Raw genomic sequence first — 24179 nt, 5'->3', positions numbered from 1 at the left:
TAGAATCAAATCAGGAGATACATGGATCGTCCCAGCCCTAGTATGTACAAGAGGCCCAGTGTGTGTTTGTGTGAAGGTGAGTGAAGGTGAGGTTTGGTGAGCTGTAAATTCAACTGAAGGTTTTATTCTCCGACTGTAGCGATGGCGCCATCACCTTGGCTGCAGCTGTGTGTGTGTGTGTGTGTGTGTGTGTGTGTGTGTGTGTGTGTGGTACATTATGACCACAGTTGAAGCTGACAGGTGTTGAAGCACCACTGACCTTCTGTCCAGATATAAACTGGAGGTCAGACAAATACAATTACAGGAGAAACACACATTCCTGCATTTATTCCAGCTTCATTTGTTGGAATAATCAAAGGTAGGGTGTGTGTGTGTGTGTGTGTGTGTGTGTGTGTGTGTGTGTGTGTGTGTGTGTGTGTGTGTGTGTGTGTGCGCATCCTAAAGCTGATTAGGCGCAGCAGCTTTTGTCACCCGCCGTGTTTTCTGGATCCCGTTTGGTCCTCCGAGTGGAAAATTTGCCGAACTAAGAGTGTCTGGTAATGAGATCAAGAGGCGTTTTTATAATTCCGCTGAGTTTGGTGTTTCAGTTTAGTGTCGCCCCGGGGTTTAGTAACACACACACACACACACACACACACACACACACACACTGCTGCAGTGAAGTTGAGTGATAATGAGGGGGAGAGAGTGTGTCTAATCGCTGTAAACTACCAAAACTAAAAAGTTAGAATGAATCAACACAAATCATTAGTACAAAGGCAGTGGTGCAAAGTATTTGATTTTATATATATACATATATATATATAACTAAAAATATATATATGAATTGCAGTGCATCACTTAGAGCTAGGAACAAGGACAACAAAGCTGGACAAATAAAATATAGACAGGACTGTTCTGTACACATTAGTGGAAAAAATAGGTGTTTGTATAAGTATTAATATATCCGGCTGTTCTCATACACCGTCCATAGCTATACCTACAAAAAGTTAATCCACTGTAATTCATAAATATCCCACAAAATCAATTTGAATTTAATCCAAAATATTAAAACTGAGCCGCCACAAGCTAAAAATCGCAAGTTGCATCAATGCGTTACAGAAATTAGTGGCGTTAAAACAAATTTGCATTATTATTGCGTATTATTGAGTATTAAATACTTGACAAATCTCCAATTAAGGTAAATTTTTAACAGATAAAAGTGCAATTCATTTGCAATTAATCGTAATTAGCTATGGACAATCATGCGATTAATCGCGATTATATATATGATTTAAATTAGCATTTAATTACGTTGACTTCCAGACTTTAGATGATGTGAGACATTCATCTACTATTTAGTTAGATATATCAGCAGGTTGTAATTATGATTTAACCATCTGGAAGATATAAATGTTGTTTAGTCTGATCGCAGCGTGGAGGACGTTTACGCCCTCCACTGGTTCTGTCTCAGCCACGCTTGCTTTACCCATGACCTTTATAAAAAGCGTAACTCTTTCTTCGGGTTTCGGTTATGTGTCGGACTTTGAAGGAAGTCAAAGGTACAAAATGAGTAATTTGAGGGCTCACCTACACCCGACTGTGCTTCACGTAAAGACTCTCACTCTGCTTTAATGACATCGCCACACAGTTTCTGGGCAGTGCAGCCAGCTGAATTTCAAAAAGCTGCAGTATCTCTTGCAGCCATCTGAGGCCACAACATGTGATATATTTTCTAATGAAATCGAAATAAAACTTTTCCTCCAGTGATGAGTTTAAGTCCTTCAGAGTGTCGACCTGCAGTTGGCGCTCAGGGACGACTTTCCCCTCCGGTCCACCTCACGAGGAGCACAGATCTGACCTTAATCTCAAATGTTGGGCCTCCTGCTAGACTTCGAATTAAATCAGCCCTATCCCCCAGTGTGTGTGTGTGTGTGTGTGTGTGTGTGTGTGTGTGTGTGTGTGTGTGTGTGTGTGTGTTAAGAGGGCAACACCATATGGCCAGACTGATCATTAGGGAGGCCGCCGGAGGCACAAAACCGCTGGAGCTGCTCCCCTCACACACATTCACACACATTTACACACAAACACACTCAGCCGCTCGGCGAGTGTCACGGCGGATCGTGCTCAGAGGCTGTGACGGACCGGTGCACTTAAGCTTTTCCTCACACACACACAAACTCTCTGCGGTGTCGTAATGAAGGTCCTCCATGTCTCTACAGATGGTGTTTGTCTCCTAAAGTCTCCTTGGTGCCGGTAAACAGAGAGCCGGCCGGACGCCGACAGACCCGCCTCTGGGCTCTGAACATGCATCTGTATGAGTGTGTGTGTGTGTTTGTACATGTGTGTGTCGACATTTCATCAGGAAAGAAGAGGAGAGGAGAGGAAAGGAGGAGTTGGGGTCAGAGGAGAGAGGAGTTTAGGGGACAAGAATACAAGAAGAGAGGAGGAGAAAGTTCAGGTTTTTCTTTATCTGAATCGAGGGTCTAAAGAAAGAGTGTGTCACATGCTGTACAGCCCATTGAGGGAATTTGTGATATTGGGCTATAGCAATAAAATTGACTTGACTTCACAGTGCTGATCTTTGAGGGGAATCCAAAATGGAGGAAGCTATCGTTGCTGTCAATCGATTAAAATATTTAATCGCAATTAATCGCATGATTGTCCATGATTAATCGCAATTAATTGCAAATTAATCTCACATTATTTATCTGTTCAAAATGTACCTTAAAAGGAGATTTGTCAAGTATTTAATCCTCTTATCAACATGGGAGTGTGCTAATATGCTGCTTTATGCAAATGTATGTATATATTTATTATTGTAAATCAATTAACAACACAAAACAATGACAGATATTGTCCAGAAACCCTCACAGGTACTGCATTTAGCATAAAACAATATGATCAAATCATAACATGGCAAACTGCAGCCCAACAGGCAACAACAGCTGTCAGTGTGTCAGTGTGCTGACTTGACTATGACTTGCTTCAAACTGCATGTGATTATCATAAAGTGGGTATGTCTGTAAAGGGGAGACTCGTGGGTACCCATAGAACCCATTGACATTCACATATCTTGAGGTCAGAGGTCAAGGGGACCCCTTTGAAAATGGCCGTGCCAGTTTTTCCTCGCCAAAATTTAGCGTAAGTTTGGAGCGTTATTTAGCCTCCTTCCCCTCTTTCTAGTTTCATATGATGCCAGTATCTTCACTCTAGCTTTAAAACTGAGCTCGTTACAAACCTAAAAAAAAAGAAATATGTTAATGCACCGTTAGTGGCATTAAAACAAATTTGCGGTTAACGCGTTATCGCTTAAACTTTGTGACACCCCGCGGTTTGCAGAAAGTTATGAGACAGCAGTCGATGGTACAAAATATGTCTTTTCAACAAAATGATGATGGTGAACAAAATGCCAGGGGGAGTCAACAGAACAGTGGAGAGAGAATAGAGAGAATCTCTCATATAACCGATGTAACGGCTTCAGGTCCCCGTCAGAAAGGGCTGTCTGACGGCGAGGTAAAGCGGCTGTGGACGGGAGCAGCAGAAAAACAAAATTTTAGCCACCTAAATATCAGTTTAAGTGTACGCTATATTTAGAAGGTTTTCACCGCTTTACCTCGCGGTCAGACAGCCCTTTCTGACGAGGAACTGTTATATCGCTCTCTTCAAAGCCACCAGACTCCATTCACAAAACCAGTAATTTTACCTCTCAGAACACGGGAGTTTCTGGTCTACCACTGCATCGACCAGCCAGCTAGCAGGTTAGGCGGTTAGCTATTTTGCAGAGACGCACAGATTAATTTGGTCGTAACACATTCTGGTGTGAAGAAGGAGAGAAAAGGAAGAGGAAGAAATCAAAGATGGCGAGGAGAGAGGCGAGGAAAAGACAGGGTGTAGAGAACCATAAATTTGAGTATATAAGGGTTTATGTGTAAGAGAGGGGAGGTGTGGAGGAGAGTGAGGCATCTAATGAGCCCCACTGTGAGAGAGATGCCTGTTTTCCTCCCAAATATTTGATATCTGCTGCTGCTGTCCACACGGGTCATCACTGTGTGTGTGTGTGTGTGTGTGTGTGTGTGTGTGTGTGTGTGTGTGTGTGTGTGTGTGTGTGTGTGTGTGTGCCAATCAAACGCTTGTTTTTCTGCATGGAAATCTGCTCCAATATCACTCAAAAAGTTTCTTTTCACAATAAGAGCACCACTGTTGGCAGATGATGGACAGCTCAACATCTGCACATGTTGTGGAGATTATAAGGGATGTTAAGTTTGTTAAAAATCACTTTGGATCATGTCGGCCATGTCTGTGGCTTCACCCATACATGTATAAAATATTTCGTTAACCCCCTGAGATAGACAATAGACCCATTTTTGTCTTTTTTACGGGAGTACAGGGGATCTTTAGGGGGAGATAGCAGGTCAACCGTAGATGTCACATCAAATATTCTTCTGTGTGAACGTCTTTTATTTCTTAAAATAAAAAAGTGAAATAGTCAAGAGTCTGGCTGCAACTAACACTGTTTAATCTATTTTTTTTAACGAATCACTCATCATTTATGTTATAGAATGTCAAAAATAATATAATATAATACTGATCATAATTCACCAGAGGTCAAGGTGATGTGTATAGATAAATAAATCTATATGTTTATAATGAAAACTGTGATTAATTAAATCTGTCAATCGACTTCAACGATTAGGTCGTCCTCCTCTTCTGCCTTCACCTCCAGATGTTCAACATCCTGCTGATCATTTAATCCAACAACAAACTGATCTCCACTTCCTCCCTCCAGGTGCCAACGCCAAGCTGCGCTACCAGATCACTTCCGGAAACACCATGGGCACCTTCGACGTGGAGCCCGAGGTGGGCACCATCTTCGTGGCTCAGCCGCTGGACTACGAGATGGAGCAGCGCTACGAGCTGCGACTGGTCGCCTCCGACGGGAAATGGGAGAACGAGACGCTGGTGGTGGTTCAAGTGGTCAATCGCAATGACGAGGCGCCCGTCTTTAGCCAGACCGAGTACCACGCCGCCGTCACCGAGGAACTCACCCAGCTGCCGGTTTTCATGCTGGAGGTCAGTCAGGGAGTTTGTATGATGTCGTTTTAAAGGCTTCTCTGCTCCTGTGTGACCCAGCACAGCAGAACATAAAATTAAAAAAATAAATAAATAAAATAATGATACAATTAATGAGTGGATGGGTTGATGTGTTGTTAAGCATTGATGTAGGTTACCATAGTAAGCTGATCAATACGGTTATGAATAATGTGAACGCTAGCACTAGCTGAGTCAATGTTCGCTGTGCTCAGTTTGGAAATAACTGAAAGGGTTAGTTTGGATTTTTTGAAGTGGGGTTGTGTGTATACTCCGTGTTCGGAGAGGTAAAATCACTGTTTTTGTGAATGTAGTCTGGTGGCTTTGAAGAGAGTGATATAACCGCTTCAGTTCAGCGAGGTTAAGCAGCTGTGGACGGTATGTGTCTTAGTCTTTAAACGAAAATGTTTATTAGTTTTAGTCATTTTAGTCGTTTTCATCCTTCATAGTTTCAGTCTAGTTTTAGTCACCGAAAAGTCATTCGATTTTAGTCAAAATGTTTTCTCTCTTGATATTTTCTTTATTTAATCTTAGTCCTGTTTAGTCATCAGACTATATTGAACATTTCTCTCATTTTAGTCAAACTTATTTCACATGACATTTTATCTTCTCATTATCTGATGAAAAACACAGGTTGAATGATTAGGAGTGCAGCTTTGCAGTTAGTTTGAGTCCTCCTGACTGCTGACGCTCATTAATGATGAGCCACTCAGCCCACCCAACATGTAAAAATATGTCTTACTCAACCACCCGACCCTGACCCGACCCACCAACCGCCAACTTTATGCATTATAGTAGCACAAAGAGTAACAGAGAGGGGAAGAGAAGGTGGAAGGTGACAAAAATAAAGAGAGATTTAGGTAAAGTTTTTATGTTTTTAGACTACATTTTAGTCTCGTCGTTTTTTGTTTTTGCATGTTTGATATCGTCACCGTCAGTGTTAAATGACGTTGGTGCCATCTCGTCTTAGTCATGGAAAAAAATGTCGTTGACGAACATATTTCATCATAGTTTTTGGTAACAAAATTAAAACTATTTATAATATTTTCACCGCTTTACCTCGCCATCAGACAGCCCTTTCTGACGGGGAACTGAAGCCGTTATATCGCTGTCTTCAAAGCCACCAGACTCCATTCACAAAAACGGTAATTTTACCTCTCAGAACACAGCAGTTGCTGCTCCACCGCTGCATCCATCAGTTAGTTTGTTTGTGTTATTGTGCGACTTTCTGATCTGAACTAACGTGGCGTCTACCAACCTACTGTACCTACGTCAAGTCATGTGGAGAAACGTTTTTAGGAGGGCTTAAAGGGAAAATAGCATTTTGACGCTAAAAAATACGACTAAAATTTGAATGTTGGGATTTCATTACAAAAGGAACACCACTGGGAAAATACAGAATGATATAAAAACCTCAAAAAACCCAAAGAACTGATCAGATGTCCATCTAGTCCAGATGTTAAAAATGTAAACATGAGAAAGTAGCACCTCCAGCATATTGTAAAAATGTCAGTTTATATGAACAAGATGTGTAAATGTATCAGGTTTAATACAGACAAATCTAACAGCATTGGTCACGCTGCAAACTTAGAGGTGAATTAGCCCGGAGCGACACCTCAGCACAGATCCAGTGTCCACATACTAACACATCACATGTGTGTGTGACATTGTTTAACACAATATCATATTTAACCTCCTGACAAGAAGGAACCAGAGCTGAAAAGTTGCCTCAGAAAGTCAGTCGACCTTCTTCTTCTTCTTCATCTGCCTTTCGTCACACCTATCTCCGCTGATTCACAGTAATATGCCGCCAAGCTAAATCAGATTAGAAAGGTGGAAGTGCGTCGGAGAGGGCAGGGAAGTAATCCCTGTCAGAGAGGCATGTGTCACCGAGGCCTGCTTCCTCTCGCCTGCTGGAATTGATTTGATGTACGCTCGGTTCCTCTCGATGGTTTTTTCCCGGGCTCCTCCCTGAACGCACGCCGCTTTGAGCCCCGTGTTTTAATACAATTCAGCAGATAGTGAACGGAGGGGAAAATCCAATTTGAAATGAATATTTTGTGACTTCACCTGCGCGGCAGCCTCCTCTGTGGCACCGCGACTGCTCATCTTCAATATTGTCTACCTGCATCACGTTGTCAGGGAGCCAACAGGGGGGGGGGGGGGGGGTGGCGGGCGGCGCCGGGAGGGCGGGTGGGAACTTCAAAGGCTTCTGTAAACAAACCCTCCAGTGAGAAAAGAGGAGAAGAAAGAGTAAAAGTGTACTTTTTTCTTGCTTTTGTTGGCGTCTATTAACTTTTAATTGCATTGTGTGTCGCGGTGACAGATGTGAGGGCTGGTGTCCCCTCGTTCACAGAGATAGCAGGTTAATTAAGCAAACAGAGAAATGTTTATTCCTGTGTGAGGGGGCAGCTGCTGCAATCAGCTCCCTGCCTCGTGTCCTATTTGCTGGCCTTGACATTTGTACATAATGAAAAAGCTATTCAACTGTTTTTGATAAGAAGGAACAAAAAGCAGCCGTTCCTCTAAAGAGGAAGAATGTTATTTAATTGAAGTGAAAAGTCAAGTTGTTGCTAAAATAAATGTGACAGTCAGCAGCCATGTTTCATTGCTCGTATAATGAAATCCATTTTATTACCAAGAGAATGGGATGTTGGTGTTTTGTGGTTGTCGAGAGACGTTAGTATCGTTAGTTCCGTGAGTCACATTAATCATTAGTACCATCAGTCCTGTGAGTCACGTGAGTCATTAGTACCATCAGTCCTGTGAGTCACGTGAGTCATTAGTACCGCCAATCCCGTGAGTCACGGGAGTCGCTAGTCAGTGAAGTTAACGTCCACCACGACCGTTTCCTAACCCTAACTAAGTGGTTGTGTTGCCTAAACCTAACTTCCTGTGAAAACGGAAGTTTATTTTGAAAGGACACTATGCATGAAATGATATATATTGACAGGCCATCCCCGGTCCATCCAAAAGTAACGCAAGAGCGGTACTCTGTGTGTTAATTATAACATTTTTGGTTGCCTGAAAACTTAGCTCCACCCTCTCGTGTCACTTCTGGTTGCAAAAAAACAAGATGGCGACGGCCAAAATGCCAAACTCAAGGCTTCAGAATGGCAGTCCACAAACCAATGGGTGACGGAACTTGTTATATGGAGTCTATGACGCTGTTGGACGATCTGACCTGATTACCAGCCTTCTACTAGATGACCTGAGAGGCCGATGTGGGCTCATTAGGAAATCAGAGTCTAATTTTGGAATTCTTTCTTCTGTCTGTCCTTTACAGGTATCGGCCACAGATCCGGACCAGGAGGCCGACCAGACCGCCCTCCGCTACTCCCTCCATGGCCAGGGCGCCGGTGGCGAGTTCACCATTGATGAACACACGGGAAGAATCTATGCCCAACGGCGCCTGGACCGCGAGGAGCGCCCAGCCTGGAGGTTCCTTGTCCTCGCCACAGACGAAGGAGGGGCGGGCCTCACAGGATTTGCTGACGTGCTGTTAGAGGTCCGAGACGTCAATGACAACGCGCCCTTCTTCCCGTGCCCAGCACTTGAAGTAGATGGGTGTTTTGTCGGCCAAGTGCCTGAAAATTCACCTGCCGACACCTCCGTCATGGAGATGCGCGCCATGGACCTGGATGACCCCAACGAGGGGAAGAACGCCATGTTGACCTACAGCATCATCAAGAACGTCCGCAACGAGATTAACCTCAACCTGTTCTCCATCAACGCCAGCACAGGGACCATCTACACGGTTCTTCGTTCCCTGGACCGGGAGGTGGAGGAGCGGTATCTGGTGGTGGTGGAGGCCAGGGACGGAGGGGGTTTGGCGGGAACAGGGACCGCCACCATCATGATTTCAGATGTCAACGATCACCCACCCGTCTTCACTCAGAGGATCTACACCACTCAGGTGAGTCCACCACGGCGAGAAGTTTATTTGTATCGCAGCTTTTAACAAGATTCGACATAAAAGTGTGTGTTGTGTTCAGGTGACTGAGGACCTGGAGGTGAACAGCGAGGTTCTCGTAGTTTCTGCCACAGACGGAGACGAGGGGGAGAATGCCGTGGTAACCTTCAGCATTGTCGGCGGTGACGAGGACAGGAAGTTCTTTGTGGAGACAGACAAAGTGAACCGGCGCGGCGTGATAAAACTCAAGAAAAAGGTTGACTTCGAGAAACCCCGGGAGAGGACTTTCAATCTAACGCTGAAGGCCGAAGACGCTGATTTCTTCAGCCTGGCCTACTGTCTCATTCAGGTGGAAGACGCCAATGACCAGGCCCCCGTATTTTTCCCACAATTCTACGAGTCGCCAGCCATGTCTGAAGACGTCCCTGTAGGGACGATTGTTGCTCAGGTTACAGCTTCTGATCTGGACTCGGGCCAGAACGGGCATTTTTCTTATAGTATTTCCAGAGAGTCGGACCCCTACGGTCAGTTTCTGGTGGACCAGTCCGGTTGGGTGGTAGTGGCCGATTCTCTCGACAGGGAGAAAATCTCACAGCACAGAATCATGGTCCTCGCCACAGACGCTGGGAGCCCCCCCATGACTGGCACTGCCATCGTCATGGTAACCGCACTTGACATTAACGACAACGGGCCGGAGTTCGAGGTCTCCTATGAGCCCGTCGTTTGGGAGAACACGGCGGCCCCCCAGGCGGTTCGCATGAACGAAACCTCCCTCCTCCTCCACGCCACAGACCGGGACACCTCCACTAACGGCGCACCGTTCTCCATACGCCTCCTCATGCTCACCTCAGATGCCACCAACTTCAATTTGACGGACTTTCGTAACGGCAGCGCGGCTATCACCGCCCTCCGGACCTTCGACCGCGAGCGGCAGAAGGAGTACCGCCTCCCGATTCTCATGATTGACAGTGGCTCTCCTCCAATGAGCTCCACCAGCACGCTGACGGTTGTCATCGGTGACAGGAATGACCACCCTCACTCACCAGGACACACCAACTTCGTCGTCTACAGTTATGAGGGTATGTTTTTCTGTTACCTTCATATTTAATGTTTAGCGGCCCATTCTAAATAAATTAATATATTTAGTGCTCTGGATTGGTGGCCAGTGTTGGTTCATTGCATTGTGGGATAGTTTGAGTCCAATATTAAGTCATATTAATTCTTACTGCAGAGTTTCTTAACCTTTTCTGGCCACTGAACCCATTTTTAGGTCCCAAATTTCCAAAAATTTTAAAACTGATTCTCTGGCGGAACCTGCCAAAATAATATATAAACGAATAAATAAATAAATGACTTGATAAACAAATAAAATGTTTCAATGACATTTTTATTTATTTATCAAGTAATTTATTTATTTATTCGTTAGCAAAAATATAGCAAAAATAATGTTAAAAATAAATGTTTATCTTTGCATTAATTCCTTTATTTATTTACTATTCTGTTTATTTTTCCTTTTTCATTTATTTATGTATTTATTTTTATTAATTTTTAAATGTATATATTTATTTTTGCATTTATTTTTTTAGGTATTTATTTATTTTTTCACCTCTTATTTACTTCCCCAAACTTGATTTAAATAAATAATAAATACATAAATAAATAAATAGAAAAATAAATTAAGAAAAAATTACAAATGCAAAAATAAATAGATAAATTTAAGAATTAATACAAATAAAATAAATATAAAATGAAAATTAAACAGAAGTGACTCCATAAATAAACAAATATGCCATTAAAACCACCGAAAATAATATAAAAAATAAATGTATAAGGATACGGAACGGATATGACGTCATGTTACTCAGACTACAACAATAAAACCTCCACATAGACTCAATAGAAGCAAATATATCGATTCTGGCATTAAAACATAAATTTCAAAATCGTAAATCGTAAATCTTTTCTCACCTCTACTACTTTTTACTCCACTGTAGACGTCGTAGACGGACAAGATTATATTTGTCATTCATGGTCCCAGTTCAGAGTTAACCAGCTGGTCTGATGGATTCAAACTAGTGTCTTTCTGGTCTCAGACGGGTCCCCCAGTGTCCCTCCCACCACCTCCTGAGTGCTCATGTTGTTAAGACTGTACTTGTCACAGTCGACTGCTCGCAGCCTCCCGCTCCAGCCCACATCACTTATTTAGCGTTTCATACCATCTGTCAGCCTCCTGTAATTTGCTGGAAAAACTAAGGTTTTCTGTAATGTATTTTTAGTGGATTCCCCCTCTGCCTTTCCACATGAAAGTAAATTAACCCGCTAATACGAATCCATCACGTAGCTCAACAACACGCCATGAAGCAAACAATTAACTCCAGCTTAAGTCCCAGGTTTGACGGGCACATAAACAGGAGCCATTTTTAAAAGGCAGCTGATTTCACAGCTAAAGAGATTACAGCGCTGCGTTCAGCTTTTTTTGGAAAACACTGTGCGAGCAATTCTAATGTGTGCACGTCTTCCTGCTGCGCTGTCAAACCATGACCGTGTGTGCCAATGAGGCGACGCCTGCCACCGTATCTCCACTTTCATTCCTTCACTCTTAATATTTGGCTCGTACCAGAGGGATCCCCTGCACTCAAAACTAATTCCTTTCAATGCATTTTTTGACTTTTTTTGTGTCTTTTACTTCCCTCCTTCTGACAGGTATTCTCCCGACGACGGTGCTCGGACGAGTTCAATCCCCCGACCTTGATGACTGGAGCGAGAAGGTGTACCGGTTCGAAGGCAAACCATCCAGGTACTTTGATCTCATACGGTGAAAACTCTGAGGTGACATGCAAAAAGAGAGGTGAAAGTAGAGATGGAAAGGTAGTAGTTATACATGTATAGTGTTGAGGGAAAGAGAGGTTTTGAAGGAGAGCGAGGCCACAAGGTGATACGGTAGAGAAACAAAGAAAAGAAGAAGGGGAAAGGTTTTGATGTAGAGAGGTAAAAGTTGAGATATGTCAAGAGAAAACAATACAAAGAGAGGCTGTCGTGTTTCCGTTCAACTGTCAAGCAAATTTTAAGCAAACTTTTGAAATGTTGCAAAAAAGAGATGCGAATAAGGAGCGTTTCCATCAACTGGTTTGGAGCGAATAAACTCGGCTACGGCGTAGTTTGGTCAGAAGTTGGCGCTATAGGCTACACATGGTGGTAATCTGCCAGTAAACATAGTAGAAGAAGAAGTAGAGGTTGCAAACCCGAAACAAAACAAGTCGACTCAAGCCCCCAGGAAGATCGTCAAGCTTTGAAGCAAATTTTCGTAGTGGTCAAACGGCGGTACTACAGCTTCCGTGTCTGTCGCGTGATGCCACTGGGCCCAAAAATACTTTTCCCCATAGACTTACATTGGGAAAGAGACGTCTGTAACTCAGCGGATAATTTTTTTTGAGGTGAATCAACTTCTCACGACGAACATTGGATTAATCCTTATTTAAATCATTAGGGCCTAAAAGTTGTAAAATGCGCTAATAGCTGAATCCAGAGTTATTTCCCTTCCTCCGTTCATGTGAATGAACAAAAGCAGAAAAGATGCAGCTTGCCGTACTACAAGGCAGTGAAGCCGCACGGCTACGTGGCTGCAAACAAAACCAAGGTGAGGAGGGAGCTAAAGCCTGAAAAGGGTTTTGAAATGTTTTGAATATAGTTAATAGGGGTTTTCAACGTGTATTGCAGGTTTCTTTAATGAATTCAGGGTTTGAAGGGCGATCTGCTGCAGTATTTCTTTTTAATTGAACCTGAACGTCAGCGCTGTTCAGACAAAAAACAGGCTGACTTTTCTTTGGCACTTTATGTTTTACTTGAAAATAGTCTTAATTCAATTTTATTGGCCTCTTGAACTCATCTATGGTGCAATCATAACACATTTTTGCAAGAAAATATTGTTCAAGCCTACATAACTTTATTTTAAATTCTAGTGGAGATCGCAAAGTTTTTATGCCCAAAGATAAAACGTGGAACTCGAAGAGCGCAGACCTCCACCAAGGACGAAGGTGAAAAATAATTTGTGTATCCGCCCCGTGAATCTATTTCAAAATGTAATCGTTGGCCTATACTACACCCGTAGTGTTTCTGTAATCCTGCTGACAAACAAGTATATCAAACCGAAACTTGGCAGAAGTAACAAGTGACAAAAGGAGGGTTTAATCGCTGCCATTTGGACCTTCTTCACTATAAACATACACACTCCTGTTGGGCATACTGTGAGCAGTTTTGAATAAAAGCATCCGGAGAATGGCAGATATAAAGCTGTTTCAGGATGTGTTGGAGCCATAGCAGAAAAGATGTGACACGCAGCAAGAGATGCACAAAGCCAAAGAGAGGAAATAAAAGAGCGGCACAGGAGCTGACAGATTTAAAATAGAGAGGAAGAGACAGTACAAAGGTGCGGAGCGACAAAGAGGAGAGAGGAAGAATTGGGACAGAGAAACAGGCAGTTTGAAGGGAGAAACAAAGAAAGAGTGAGAGAGAATGAAAGGGCAGAGGACGGGGAGGAGAGAGAGATAGAAACGGGGATCTGACTTGTCAGGAACAGTGCTATTAATACTTCATAACCAGCGGTATTGAAAATTCCCAGTGAAGCACGGCGAGGGCGCGCTCGTTTTGTTTGATGAGGCGAGGCTTCATGCGGACGCGTTGAAAGGAGAGCCTGATTGCGCTCCCTGCCACCTCCTCTTCTAACGAGATACCTATAAGGAGGTACGACAAGAAACGGCCGAGAACAAAGGAACCGCCTGAGAATTACCATCCTGAGCCGCCGCTTCTCATCACGCCAGGCGCCACATGGCAATTTGTTCACAGTATGGATCAGGTTTAGGTTGCATGTTATTTACATATAGACATGACACAAACTAGGAGAAAAATAAGAAAGAGCTCAATGTTCAGGTGAGGTGAAGCAGCCCCAGCGGGCCAATAACAACATGTCGCCTCACAGGAAATCAACAAACAGCTTGTTACATTTAAAGAGAAGATATCAGTCGTTTGTTCTGGTTGATCTGCACATTATATCTTCTCATTTCCTGTGAAGTGATGACATAAATCCAGGAGAAGGTACATAACAGCCTCCCCTGCCAGATGCATGTCGGCGGTTAATTCAACACATTCTCACTCCCAATGCGTCAAATTCCACCGCTTGGTCAGTGCTCCTCGGCATCGGAGACCGACGCACGTGGTACCCCTCTTGCGTTACTTTTGGACAAACCAGGGACGGCGTAACAATATACGCTCGTTACCTGCATAGTGTCCTTTCAAAATAAACTTCCGTTTTCACAGGAAGTTAGGTTTAGGCAACACAATCACGTAGTTAGGGTTAGGAAACGGTCATGATTGACGCTTACTTCAATGAGTAGTGAATCACGAGACTGACGATACTAATGACTCACGCGACTAATGACTCACAGAATTCACGAAATTGACGATACTATTGACGATACTATTGACGATACTATTGACGATACTATTGACGATACTAATGACTCAGATGACTCACAGGGTTGAAGGTTACTAACGACTCACGTGACTAATGACTCATGTGACTAATGACTCACGGAATTCACAGGATTGACAATACTAACAACTCACGTGAGTCACGGGACTGGCGATACTAACGACTCACGTGACTAATGACTCACATAATTCAGGGGACTGACGATACTAACGACTCATGTGACTCAAGGGACTGACGATACCGACGAGTCACGTGACTCACAGAACTGACAATACTAACAACTCATGTGACTAACGACTCACATGACTCATGGGACTGATGATACTAACGACTCACATGACTGACGTGACTCACGGGACTGACGACATTGACAAACACAGCGGCTAGTGACTTTTATGAAACGTGCAAAATGCTTAAAAATTAAAGGAATAAAACACATCATACTAACAAAAATATATAAACACGCCGTACACAAACATAACACGTACTTCTGGTGGAAGGAAGCGGCAAATTTGGACCAATTATGGCCAAATTACGTCCATGATATTCAGAATACAGAATAGCAGCCAGAAACATTTAACATTTAACAACTGTCTCTCTCTCTCTCAGGTTGTTCAGTCTGAACCAGAGCTCAGGTCAGCTCAGTATCAGGGAGGGGGCTCCTCCAGGCTCGTACCGCCTGCAGGTACGCGTGTCGGACCACACCTGGCCCGACGTCACCTCCACGGCTCAGGTGGACGTCAGGGAGCTGCAGCAGGACGCTCTGAGAAATGCCGCCTCCATTCGCCTGAACAGTGAGTCCACCAGTCCTTTCAAAGTTTTTTTTAAATTGCTCGATAACGTCTCAACACGCTGATGCACACACGCACGCCCCAGTGGTTGCCACAGCAACTGTAATTGACGGGGCTGCGATGCTGCGTATCCCAGAGTGCCGCCGGGTCCCGGGTTTCAGAGCTGTCAGCTCCCCCAGGCTCCATCAGCACCAACAGACAGAGATGCATGATGGGAAATAACTCCCTGTTCCTCTTCTCCTGTCTTCTCTGGTCTTGTCTTCTCTATTCTGTTTCCTGCTCTCCTCTTTTCACAATTTGTGTTTTTTATGACTGTTTTCTCCTCCTCCTTTTCTTTCTTTCTTTCTTTCTTTCTTTGTTTATGTCATTCTTTCTTTCTTTCTGTTTCTCTGCGTTTCTTTCTTTCTCTATTCTTTCTTTCTGTTTGTTTCTTCTTGTTTCTTCCTTTTTGTTTGTCTGTTTGTTTCTTACTTTCTATCTTTCTATCTTTCTTTCTTTCTGATTTCCCCTGAAGGTTTATAAAGTTACTATATAAATCTGTTTTTCCTCCTCTTCTTCCAGACCTGACGGTGGAGGAGTTCTTTAGCAGCAGAGGAGGCGAGGAGAGTCGGTTCTCCCGTCTGGGTCGAATGTTGGCTGAACTCCTGCAGACTTTGCCAGAAAACGTCCAGATCTTCTCTGCGGGAGACGCCGGCCAGCAGGGAGAGAAAGCGCTCAACGTGTGGTTTGCAGCTCACGGCTCGCCGTACTACAAGGCAGAGAAGCTGCATGGCTATGTGGCTGCAAACAAAGCCAAGGTGAGGTGACTCTGCAGGGGCCTGGCATAGTCAACAAGAATGTGCAAACAATGAGAAATCTACGTTGATTAAAACGGCTGCCAAAGAGGTTTTGCCCCCTGAATGCACCCACTTATGTTTGTATACAAGAAGCCCGTCTATACAGAGAACAGTGCAGGTACAGTACAAACTCTAAGAAACAGCTGAGTGAATTATGAAAGCAGAGAGGAGCTGATGGGTTAATGATCCATTAATGACACATCAATTAAACATCACATTCACACATTTATAGTCGGCACTTAGAGACACTTCCTGTAAACCACTGATCGCTCCGTTTCACACACATATGAACACACATGCAAGGAGAGGTTAAATACAGGACTTAACTTTGAAAAGAGGACATGTAACTACAGCAAGCGGCTGCTCGTATTATACACTCACTGTCTACATGTTTATCAATATTTTACATCCATTAAAAGCATGAGAGCAGCTGCTGACCTGAGGTCAGCTCTGTGAGAGGCAGGAAGTAAACCATGTAAACACACACGTTAAACACACACACATGCACGCTTTAACACAGACCAGTGAACAAAGAATATTTAAACTCTTAGCTGATTTCTTTCTTTCAAAAACATTTTAAAATTGCCAAAGGAATCATGAGAGAGAGGAGACAAAAGAAACAACAAGCACAAATAGAAATCATTTCATGAAAGAATAAAGACACACACACATGAGGAAAGAGAAGAATAAATGTTGGAATTCATATTTTTTTCAGTTTAACTGTTTATTATTTCACTGATGGTTGAATTAAGAAAAGAAATCAGATAGAAGCCTTCTGCAGCAGATGGGCTGTTTTATTTAATAGGTTGTATCGGCTACAATAGTCACTTCATTTCTGCTTTTTATTCTTGTGATTTTGCACTCGATTTGACTGTTATCAGGTCATTAAATAGCCGTTATCGGTTGCTATAAGCACCATAGATGTGGGTCAGTAGGGGCCTACTACATCTACTATGTTGTAAAAGTGAAAGTGAAACTTAAAAGCAACACGTTGTAATGGTGCATTTCACACCAAGAGCAAAGCAAACTGCGTGGTGCAATTACATACAAAGTCAATGCAAAGAGGCGATTAAATGAGAATTTGCGCTGGGCGTCAAAAATCTTGCAAATGACGAACACGCAAAATTCGGGTCATTGGCATATTCGAGGGAGTTGAAACATTTCAAGTCGAGCGTGGATTTCACGTGACGCTGTGTCGCGAAAGCCTATCAGCATTGAGATTCTCCTCCTGTTGATATTGTAGCACCCAGAGCTACGATAGAACATCATAGACTGTCTATGGTAGAAACAACAACGTCGCTGCCGTATTTATGCCTAGATGACTTTATCTTGGAGCCAGCTGCGCAGCCTGGCACTGATCGATCCAGACTCTATTCAGAAAACAAGCATTTTAAAAGTTGATTGATTGTCGTCTTGGTAACAGACCTGACAAAGCATGAATTCAGAATGTTAACAAATCAGCATCATTATGTAGTTATTTCAGCATCATTTCAATCTGTTTATTTTGGGTTCATACCGCAGTAGTGACGTGTGGCTGCTAGATACAGTCCGCTGAAGACCCACAGTTGCTGAAAAAAAAAGTGAAATCAAGTCAAAGTCAAATAAAGTGATTATTATAGCCAGAAGGTCCCAAGTTCAGTGTCGGGACAGATTCAGTAATCTCATGCTGTGATGCAACTTATTAAAAAAACAATCAAAACCCATAAAAAAAGACAATCATAACAATATAAAGTATAATACCAGTACAAAGCGCACACAGTATGATTAAAAATAACTTGAACATCAAATGCTGCAGAAGAAAGGCACGTCTTTAATTATCTCAGGTTAAAAAGGAGCCTATCTTGGCTGATTTAGAACAAGAATGTCAGATAAATACCAAATGAGATGAAGTTGAAACTGGCTCCGGAGCCCAGAAACTGAAGCCCTGCCTGGGGAGTGTAAGTCACTGAGGATAAGAGTGTCAGCTGAATAACTAAACTCCAAAAAAAAAGAAATACAACACACAGTTGGAGAGAGACAGGAAACCCTGAGGGACTCTGATGAAAACCTCTCACCCATAAAGACAAAACGAGAGAAAAGAATCAGGATGACAAGCGGGGAAACGGGTGAATTTGGCAAGAGAAAGCAAATGACAGCAAAACTTTAACGGGGGGATGACAGAGAAACACCAAAGTGCATCAGTAACATTAAGGGGAGAAAAGAGTAAACTCAGATATCATTGATGCAGCTAGACATTAGATCAAAACTGTCATTCTCTATTATTTTCAGACAGAGCTCACAACTTCAATAATACGTGTTCGTTTGGTGTTTGATTTAGTTTATTCATGTTTTATATTCACCCCATATTTAGTTTTTATTGTATTTTTGTGTTAGTATTGTTCTCCTGCTAGTTTCAATTAGACTATTTCTTTTTGGGGGTTAATTAGTTTCATCCTACTTTCAGTTTAATCTTCATTTTAGTTTCATGTTTCTTCTAGTTTAATTCTAGTTTTAGTTTCAGCTATGTTTCTTTTAGTTTAAGCCAAGCTTTAGTTTCTTTTATCTTATTTAGTTTAAGCCTAATTGATTTTAAGTTAGGCTATTTTATGCTTTAGCCTAGTTTAAGCCTAGTTTGAGCTTTAGTTGGTAGTGGACAAATATGCTGCTTTCTGCAAATGTATGTATATATTTATTATTGTAAATCAATCATCAACACAAAACAATAACAGATATTGTCCAGAAACCCTCACAGGTTCTGCATTTAGCATAAAACAAATCATAACATGGCAAACTGCAGCCCAACAGGCAACAACAGCTGTCAGTGTGTCAGTGTGCTGACTTGACTATGACTTGCCCCAAACTGCATGTGATTATCATAAAGTGGGCATGTCTGTAAAAGGGAGTCTCGTGGGTACCCATAGAACCCATTTTCATTCACAGATCTGGAGGTCAGAGGTCAAGGGACTCCTTTGAAAATGGACATGCCAGTTTGGAGCGTTATTTGACCTCCTTTGGTTAGCTTCATGCTGGTTTTATCATAGTTAGTTATGTCTTAGTTTTAGTTTGGTGTAGAAACATTTTTCAACATAACCCAAATGTTTTTCTGTCTATCTCTTATTTTACGTCCTGCAGTTGGAGGCCATGTTGGGCGTGTCCATCTCCCAGGTGGGCGTTGACGAATGTCTCCAAACAGACTGCAGTCAGTCTGGCGGCTGCAGCAGCGAGGTTTCATTCAGCCAGGCCCCGCTGGCTCTCAGCACCGGCAACACCTCCCTGGTGTCGCTGACGGCCTCATCGACAGCGCGATGCGGCTGCCGGGGCCGAGAGGCCATCCACCTGCCCTGCTCCGCCTACCCCACCAACCCCTGCCTCAGAGGGGGCACCTGCCAGGACGGGCCGCTGGGATACAGGTAGGGGTCTGAGGAAAGCTCTGTAACAGGTTCTGTCCTGGTCAATTGTGTATTTTAATATTCCACTAATGCAGCCAGGATGAACTTGAGTATTAACTGATGAATTCCTTCTTCCAATGACATTTTTGCAAAGCAGTATAGAAGGGTTTATCATGAGTATGGACAAACAAATATTATTGTCAATAAAAGATTTACAAGAAAACTTTTTCTTACTTTTCTCACTGTAGCCGCTCTATGTTTCCATAATCTGCTGGTCTTTCGCAGCAGATTCAAGTCCTCGACTATTAGCGTCCCCGTCTGAAGCTGGCAGATATTTCCCATTTATTAACTGATTAGTTAATCTGTCAAACATGTTTAAGATTTAGTAGGAGAGAAGGCAGATTTCTGCTGGAGTTCTGACCCTCCAAAGCCTCATTTTCAGCTGGATGTACTCTGGTTGACTTTGAATTGTCACATCATTTTAATGGTTTAAATATCGAATGCAACACCTCAGCTGCTAAATCTGACAGATGGTTCTCCCTCCTTCGCTCTCAAAAACTCTTATTAACACTGCCAAATATACACTACCGTTACTTTTAATTAACAGTGTTTCTGTCGAGGTTTTGGTGGATTTGGTTTTATTTTTCTCTCCGTCTGTTATGCCATTTTAAATAATGTTGGCGTGTCTGGAAAGAAAACTCCTGCCTCAGCCACTGAGATAGTATTGTAGACAGTATTGCTTTAGAGGTCATGTCCTTAGTATTGTGTTGGAGGATTAAGTTTATTTCCTACCAGTTAAGCTTTGTTTATATTCGTGCGAGACACCGTGGCGCGGGCCTCCGTAGATGGCGCACGTTCTACGAACTTGCACAGAGACGTTTATGCTTAGCGCGTTGTTCGTTGCAGTATGTTCCAAAACGCCAAAAGGCGTACAAACAAAAAATTCTGTGGATAAGCAAGAAGTCAACGAGTGATACCGGAAAGGAAAGTAGGCTGCCTGGCAACAGTAGTAAACACTAAACACTGACGTACTGTACGTACCGCCAAACATTACATTTGTGTTTTGTAATTATTACTGTCGCAAAACAATCTCTCGTATTCTGTCACAGCCTGCAGCAGAAAGCCTCTTCTTTCCCCAGTGTGTTGCCTATTTCTTTCCAAGTATTTAATGTTATGTGACTGTCCCTGTGGCCTCTCAATGAACAGTCGTAGAGATGTACAGGTGAACCTGCTCGGCCAGTCTTCCCTCGAAGGCGTCCATGTTGACATGAAAGGTTCAGCACGAATAATCGGCACGTAGTTAGAAAAATTCAGAGGTGCACGACCAAGTGCAACGACAACTTGCGGAGCCTTCACGCACCATGTGAAAGCCGTAATGACGTAATTTTCTGGTGCACGCACCTCGCACCGGCTTCACTACGGCCAGCATAAACTAGGCTTTACAAACAAATACATTACACACATCCACATGTTTTTTAGACTGTATATTAGGGGTGTCGCAATATACCGGTATCACCGATAAACCATGATATGATTTTAATAGATACTTGCCATCGTTGAGACCTCAAAAATAGGAAGGATTTCAAAACCAAAGGGGTTGGGTCTGGGGGTCCTGGGGAGGTGTTGGTAATATCATCATGTAAACACTAGAATAAACTCTTTCTGCCTCTCAGATGTGCGTGTCCTCCCATGTTCGACGGGCCCGAGTGCCAGCAGACCAAACACAGCTTCGGCGGCCAGGGCTACGCCTGGTTCCCTCCCATCATGCCTTGCTTCCAGAGCCACATCTCCCTGGAGTTCCTAGCTGAGTCGGCGAACGGGCTGCTCCTTTACAACGGGCCGCTCGGCCCCGCACACTCTGGGGAGCAGGAGGACTTCATCGCCGTAGGTGGGTTTACTGCTGAAGCTGCAAAAAAGATCATGAAGTGCAGAAGATATTCTTTATTAATGGCATTAAGAGCAGAATGTTTTTGCATGTATAAAAGGACAAACATGGACATATAAGTATTTCCAGTTGCTCCACTTGATGTGTGATCTCCAAAGTACTGTATAACTTTGGACTACTGGACCTGTGAAGATCAGAGAGCTAGGGCTTCATTCTAGAGACCAAGTTCTACATAGACACCAGCAGAAAATAGACCATAATGCATCGCAACTACAAGATAGTCAGAGTTTTCAAATAGGAGGCGACATGTAGTTTTTATCGAATAGACCATCGTTGTCTTGCTTGTGGCCTTGGCGGAGGTTATGTTTTTACCGGCGTTGGTTTGTTTGTTTGTTTGTTTGTTTGTCTGTCAGTTAGCAGGATTACTCCAAAAGTTTGCAATGGATTTGAATGAAATCTTTTGGAGGGCTGTAGCACAATGAACAATCCATTTGATTTTGGTGATCCCGCCTCCTTCTGAGAGCAGAGCGATACGTGTGTGGATGTGTGGCGAGACATCGGGGTGTGGGAGCTGCTGTCCGTCCGCGGTGAGAAAGAAAAAAGCGGTAGATGACGGGATGAGACACAACGTAGTGTAACGTTATACAGACATAACAAGGCTGCTGAATGAGAGAGACATCCGCCGACACGTTACAAGGAAACACACCGTGTTAATAATAAGCCGACCACCTCAGGGTACCACCAGCTGTGAGCTGTGATCTGTTTTTAAAGTCACGCACCTTGGCGGAGGTCTGCGCTCTCCGAGTGCCATTGTAGTTTATTTATGTATTTATTTTTTATAATTTTGTAGATTAATTTGTTTTTGTTTTTTTGTTTTTTTTCAAATATGTGTATTTATTTCTGCATGAATTTCCTTTTGCATTTCACCCCTTATTTATTTCCATAAACTTATTTATTGCCGTATTCTTTACTTTATACAATTCTTTACACATTTATTTTTACATTTCTTTATGCATTTCTGCCTCATTATGCAAATGAGGGGGCTGTCACTCAACATGTGTCATCATGGGGTCAGAGTGCATGACTATATGCTAGCTAGCTAGCTAGCTAATGGTGTCTGCTTCTGCTTATCAACTCCAGTTTTCAATCCCGGCTCCGTACATCAATCAATTAATTAATGACTACATTTGTTTTTAATATTATTTTTGGTACAATGGCATATTTATTTATTTATTCATTTTTGATTTTGGCAGGATCCGTCCTCCATACTCTACTGGACCTGTGAAGATCTCTAATTTGAATATCGGAACCGCACTTTTTAAAATGTTAGACTTTGTCTCACCGTCTTAGTGCTCTGTACTAAAAGTGTTGGACGAATAAAAAGAATGACCAACTGACGAACAAGCAGTCACAACAACGATGCTACATTTATTAATATTATCGTTTTCAGCCGCCTCAAACTGACGAGTGTGAAGCTTGTTGGTGTGGCTCCTCTGAACATTGAAATCTCTGTTTGAAACGCGGCATCCCTTTACTAAAAGTTGAAACATTATTTTCAACTTCTAACAAACATGCTAATCTCACAGCGCTGGTGGGAACGTGCCGCCGCTCGTCCTTTACAACAAACACAAAGCGTGAATCAATCCGGCGCTGTAAAGACAGATTCTCGGTGGACGAAGAGCTTCATAAACTCTAATGTCAGCTCCCGGCGGTCCTGATGTGGTGCTGACGGATTAGCCTGCCGATGGCTTCTTGCATAATCTTGTGGCATTAAAGTTATGTAATTATTGAACCCGGCCGGTTGCTACGTGACCACATGGAGGGGAAAATCAAAGATGGCTGCAGCATTGATCTCTGTGGAGCATTTTTCACTTACATATTCAATAATGTGGCCGTGAGGTTGATCAGGTCACGCTCACGACACAAACACACATCTGATGTGACCAGCAGCTGAGAGGATATTGGAAAACACACACACAGAATTGACTGAGTGAATTCCTGCAGTTGTTGATGGGATTCAGCAGCTTACACAGCGATACAGAGAACTGATGTATCATCAACACATCACCCTTTCAGAAACAAAGGGAAAGAGTGAACTAAACCAAAAATAAGCAGTGAAAAATACTCTTAGTAGGGCTGTCAAATTAAACGCGATAATAACGTGTTAACGCAAATACGTTTTAACGCCACTAATTTCTTTAACGCATTAATTGGTCTTTCGGAGGTTGTAGTGGGCTCAGTTTTAAAGCTAGAGTGAAGATACTGGTATCATGTGAAACTACAAACAAAACCTAAAGAATCCATTGGTACCAACCATACAACCAATCATTTCATTTGGGCCGTATACAATTTTTGGATGGGTTTATTACAGTCCTGCAACAGCCATAGATACCAGATTTTTATGCCTCCGTGCCGGCGACAAAGCCCTACGGATTGTTCGTCCGTACGTCCATACGTTTGTACAACGGTCCGGTCCATTCTCGTGAACGCAATATCTCACGAATGCTTGGAGGGAATTTCTTCAAATCTGGATGAACTGATCATTATTTTTATTTATTTATATTAATTTATTATTTTCATCACTATTTATTTATTTATTTATTTGTATTCATACATTTAGATTTGTAATTTTAAAAATGTAATTCATCATATTTTTTACTTAATAATATTTATTTATTTATTTTATTTAATTATTACTTTTAGCTTTTTTTCTCTCCTTTGTTTTTGAATAGTTTGTTTTTCTATCTTATTTTATTTGTTATGGTTTAGGTTGTTGTAGTCTTTTTTCTTAAAGAAGCAATAAAAAAAAGAAGAAATGATTAGACTTT

General features: G+C 42.6%; 1 protein-coding gene across 5 annotated transcripts in view; it reads left to right on the top strand.

The window, feature by feature from the left end:
• LOC141779560 (neural-cadherin) overlaps positions 1–24179 on the top strand; it is a 183099-nt gene that overhangs the window by 148573 nt on the left and 10347 nt on the right. For all 5 annotated transcript variants that reach the window (XM_074654446.1, XM_074654444.1, XM_074654442.1 and 2 more), the window contains 8 exons: positions 4769–5052; positions 8357–8986; positions 9066–10062; positions 11687–11780; positions 15081–15265; positions 15824–16059; positions 19210–19487; positions 21140–21354. In XM_074654446.1, coding sequence (XP_074510547.1) covers positions 4769–5052; positions 8357–8986; positions 9066–10062; positions 11687–11780; positions 15081–15265; positions 15824–16059; positions 19210–19487; positions 21140–21354 — 2919 coding nt within the window. The remainder of the gene's footprint in view (positions 1–4768; positions 5053–8356; positions 8987–9065; positions 10063–11686; positions 11781–15080; positions 15266–15823; positions 16060–19209; positions 19488–21139; positions 21355–24179) is intronic.

The sequence above is a fragment of the Sebastes fasciatus genome, chromosome 12 (genome assembly GCF_043250625.1).
Source record: "Sebastes fasciatus isolate fSebFas1 chromosome 12, fSebFas1.pri, whole genome shotgun sequence".
NCBI lineage: Eukaryota > Metazoa > Chordata > Actinopteri > Perciformes > Sebastidae > Sebastes > Sebastes fasciatus.
Note: the sequence above shows the minus strand (reverse complement) of the source record. Positions and strands in the feature narration are given on the sequence as shown.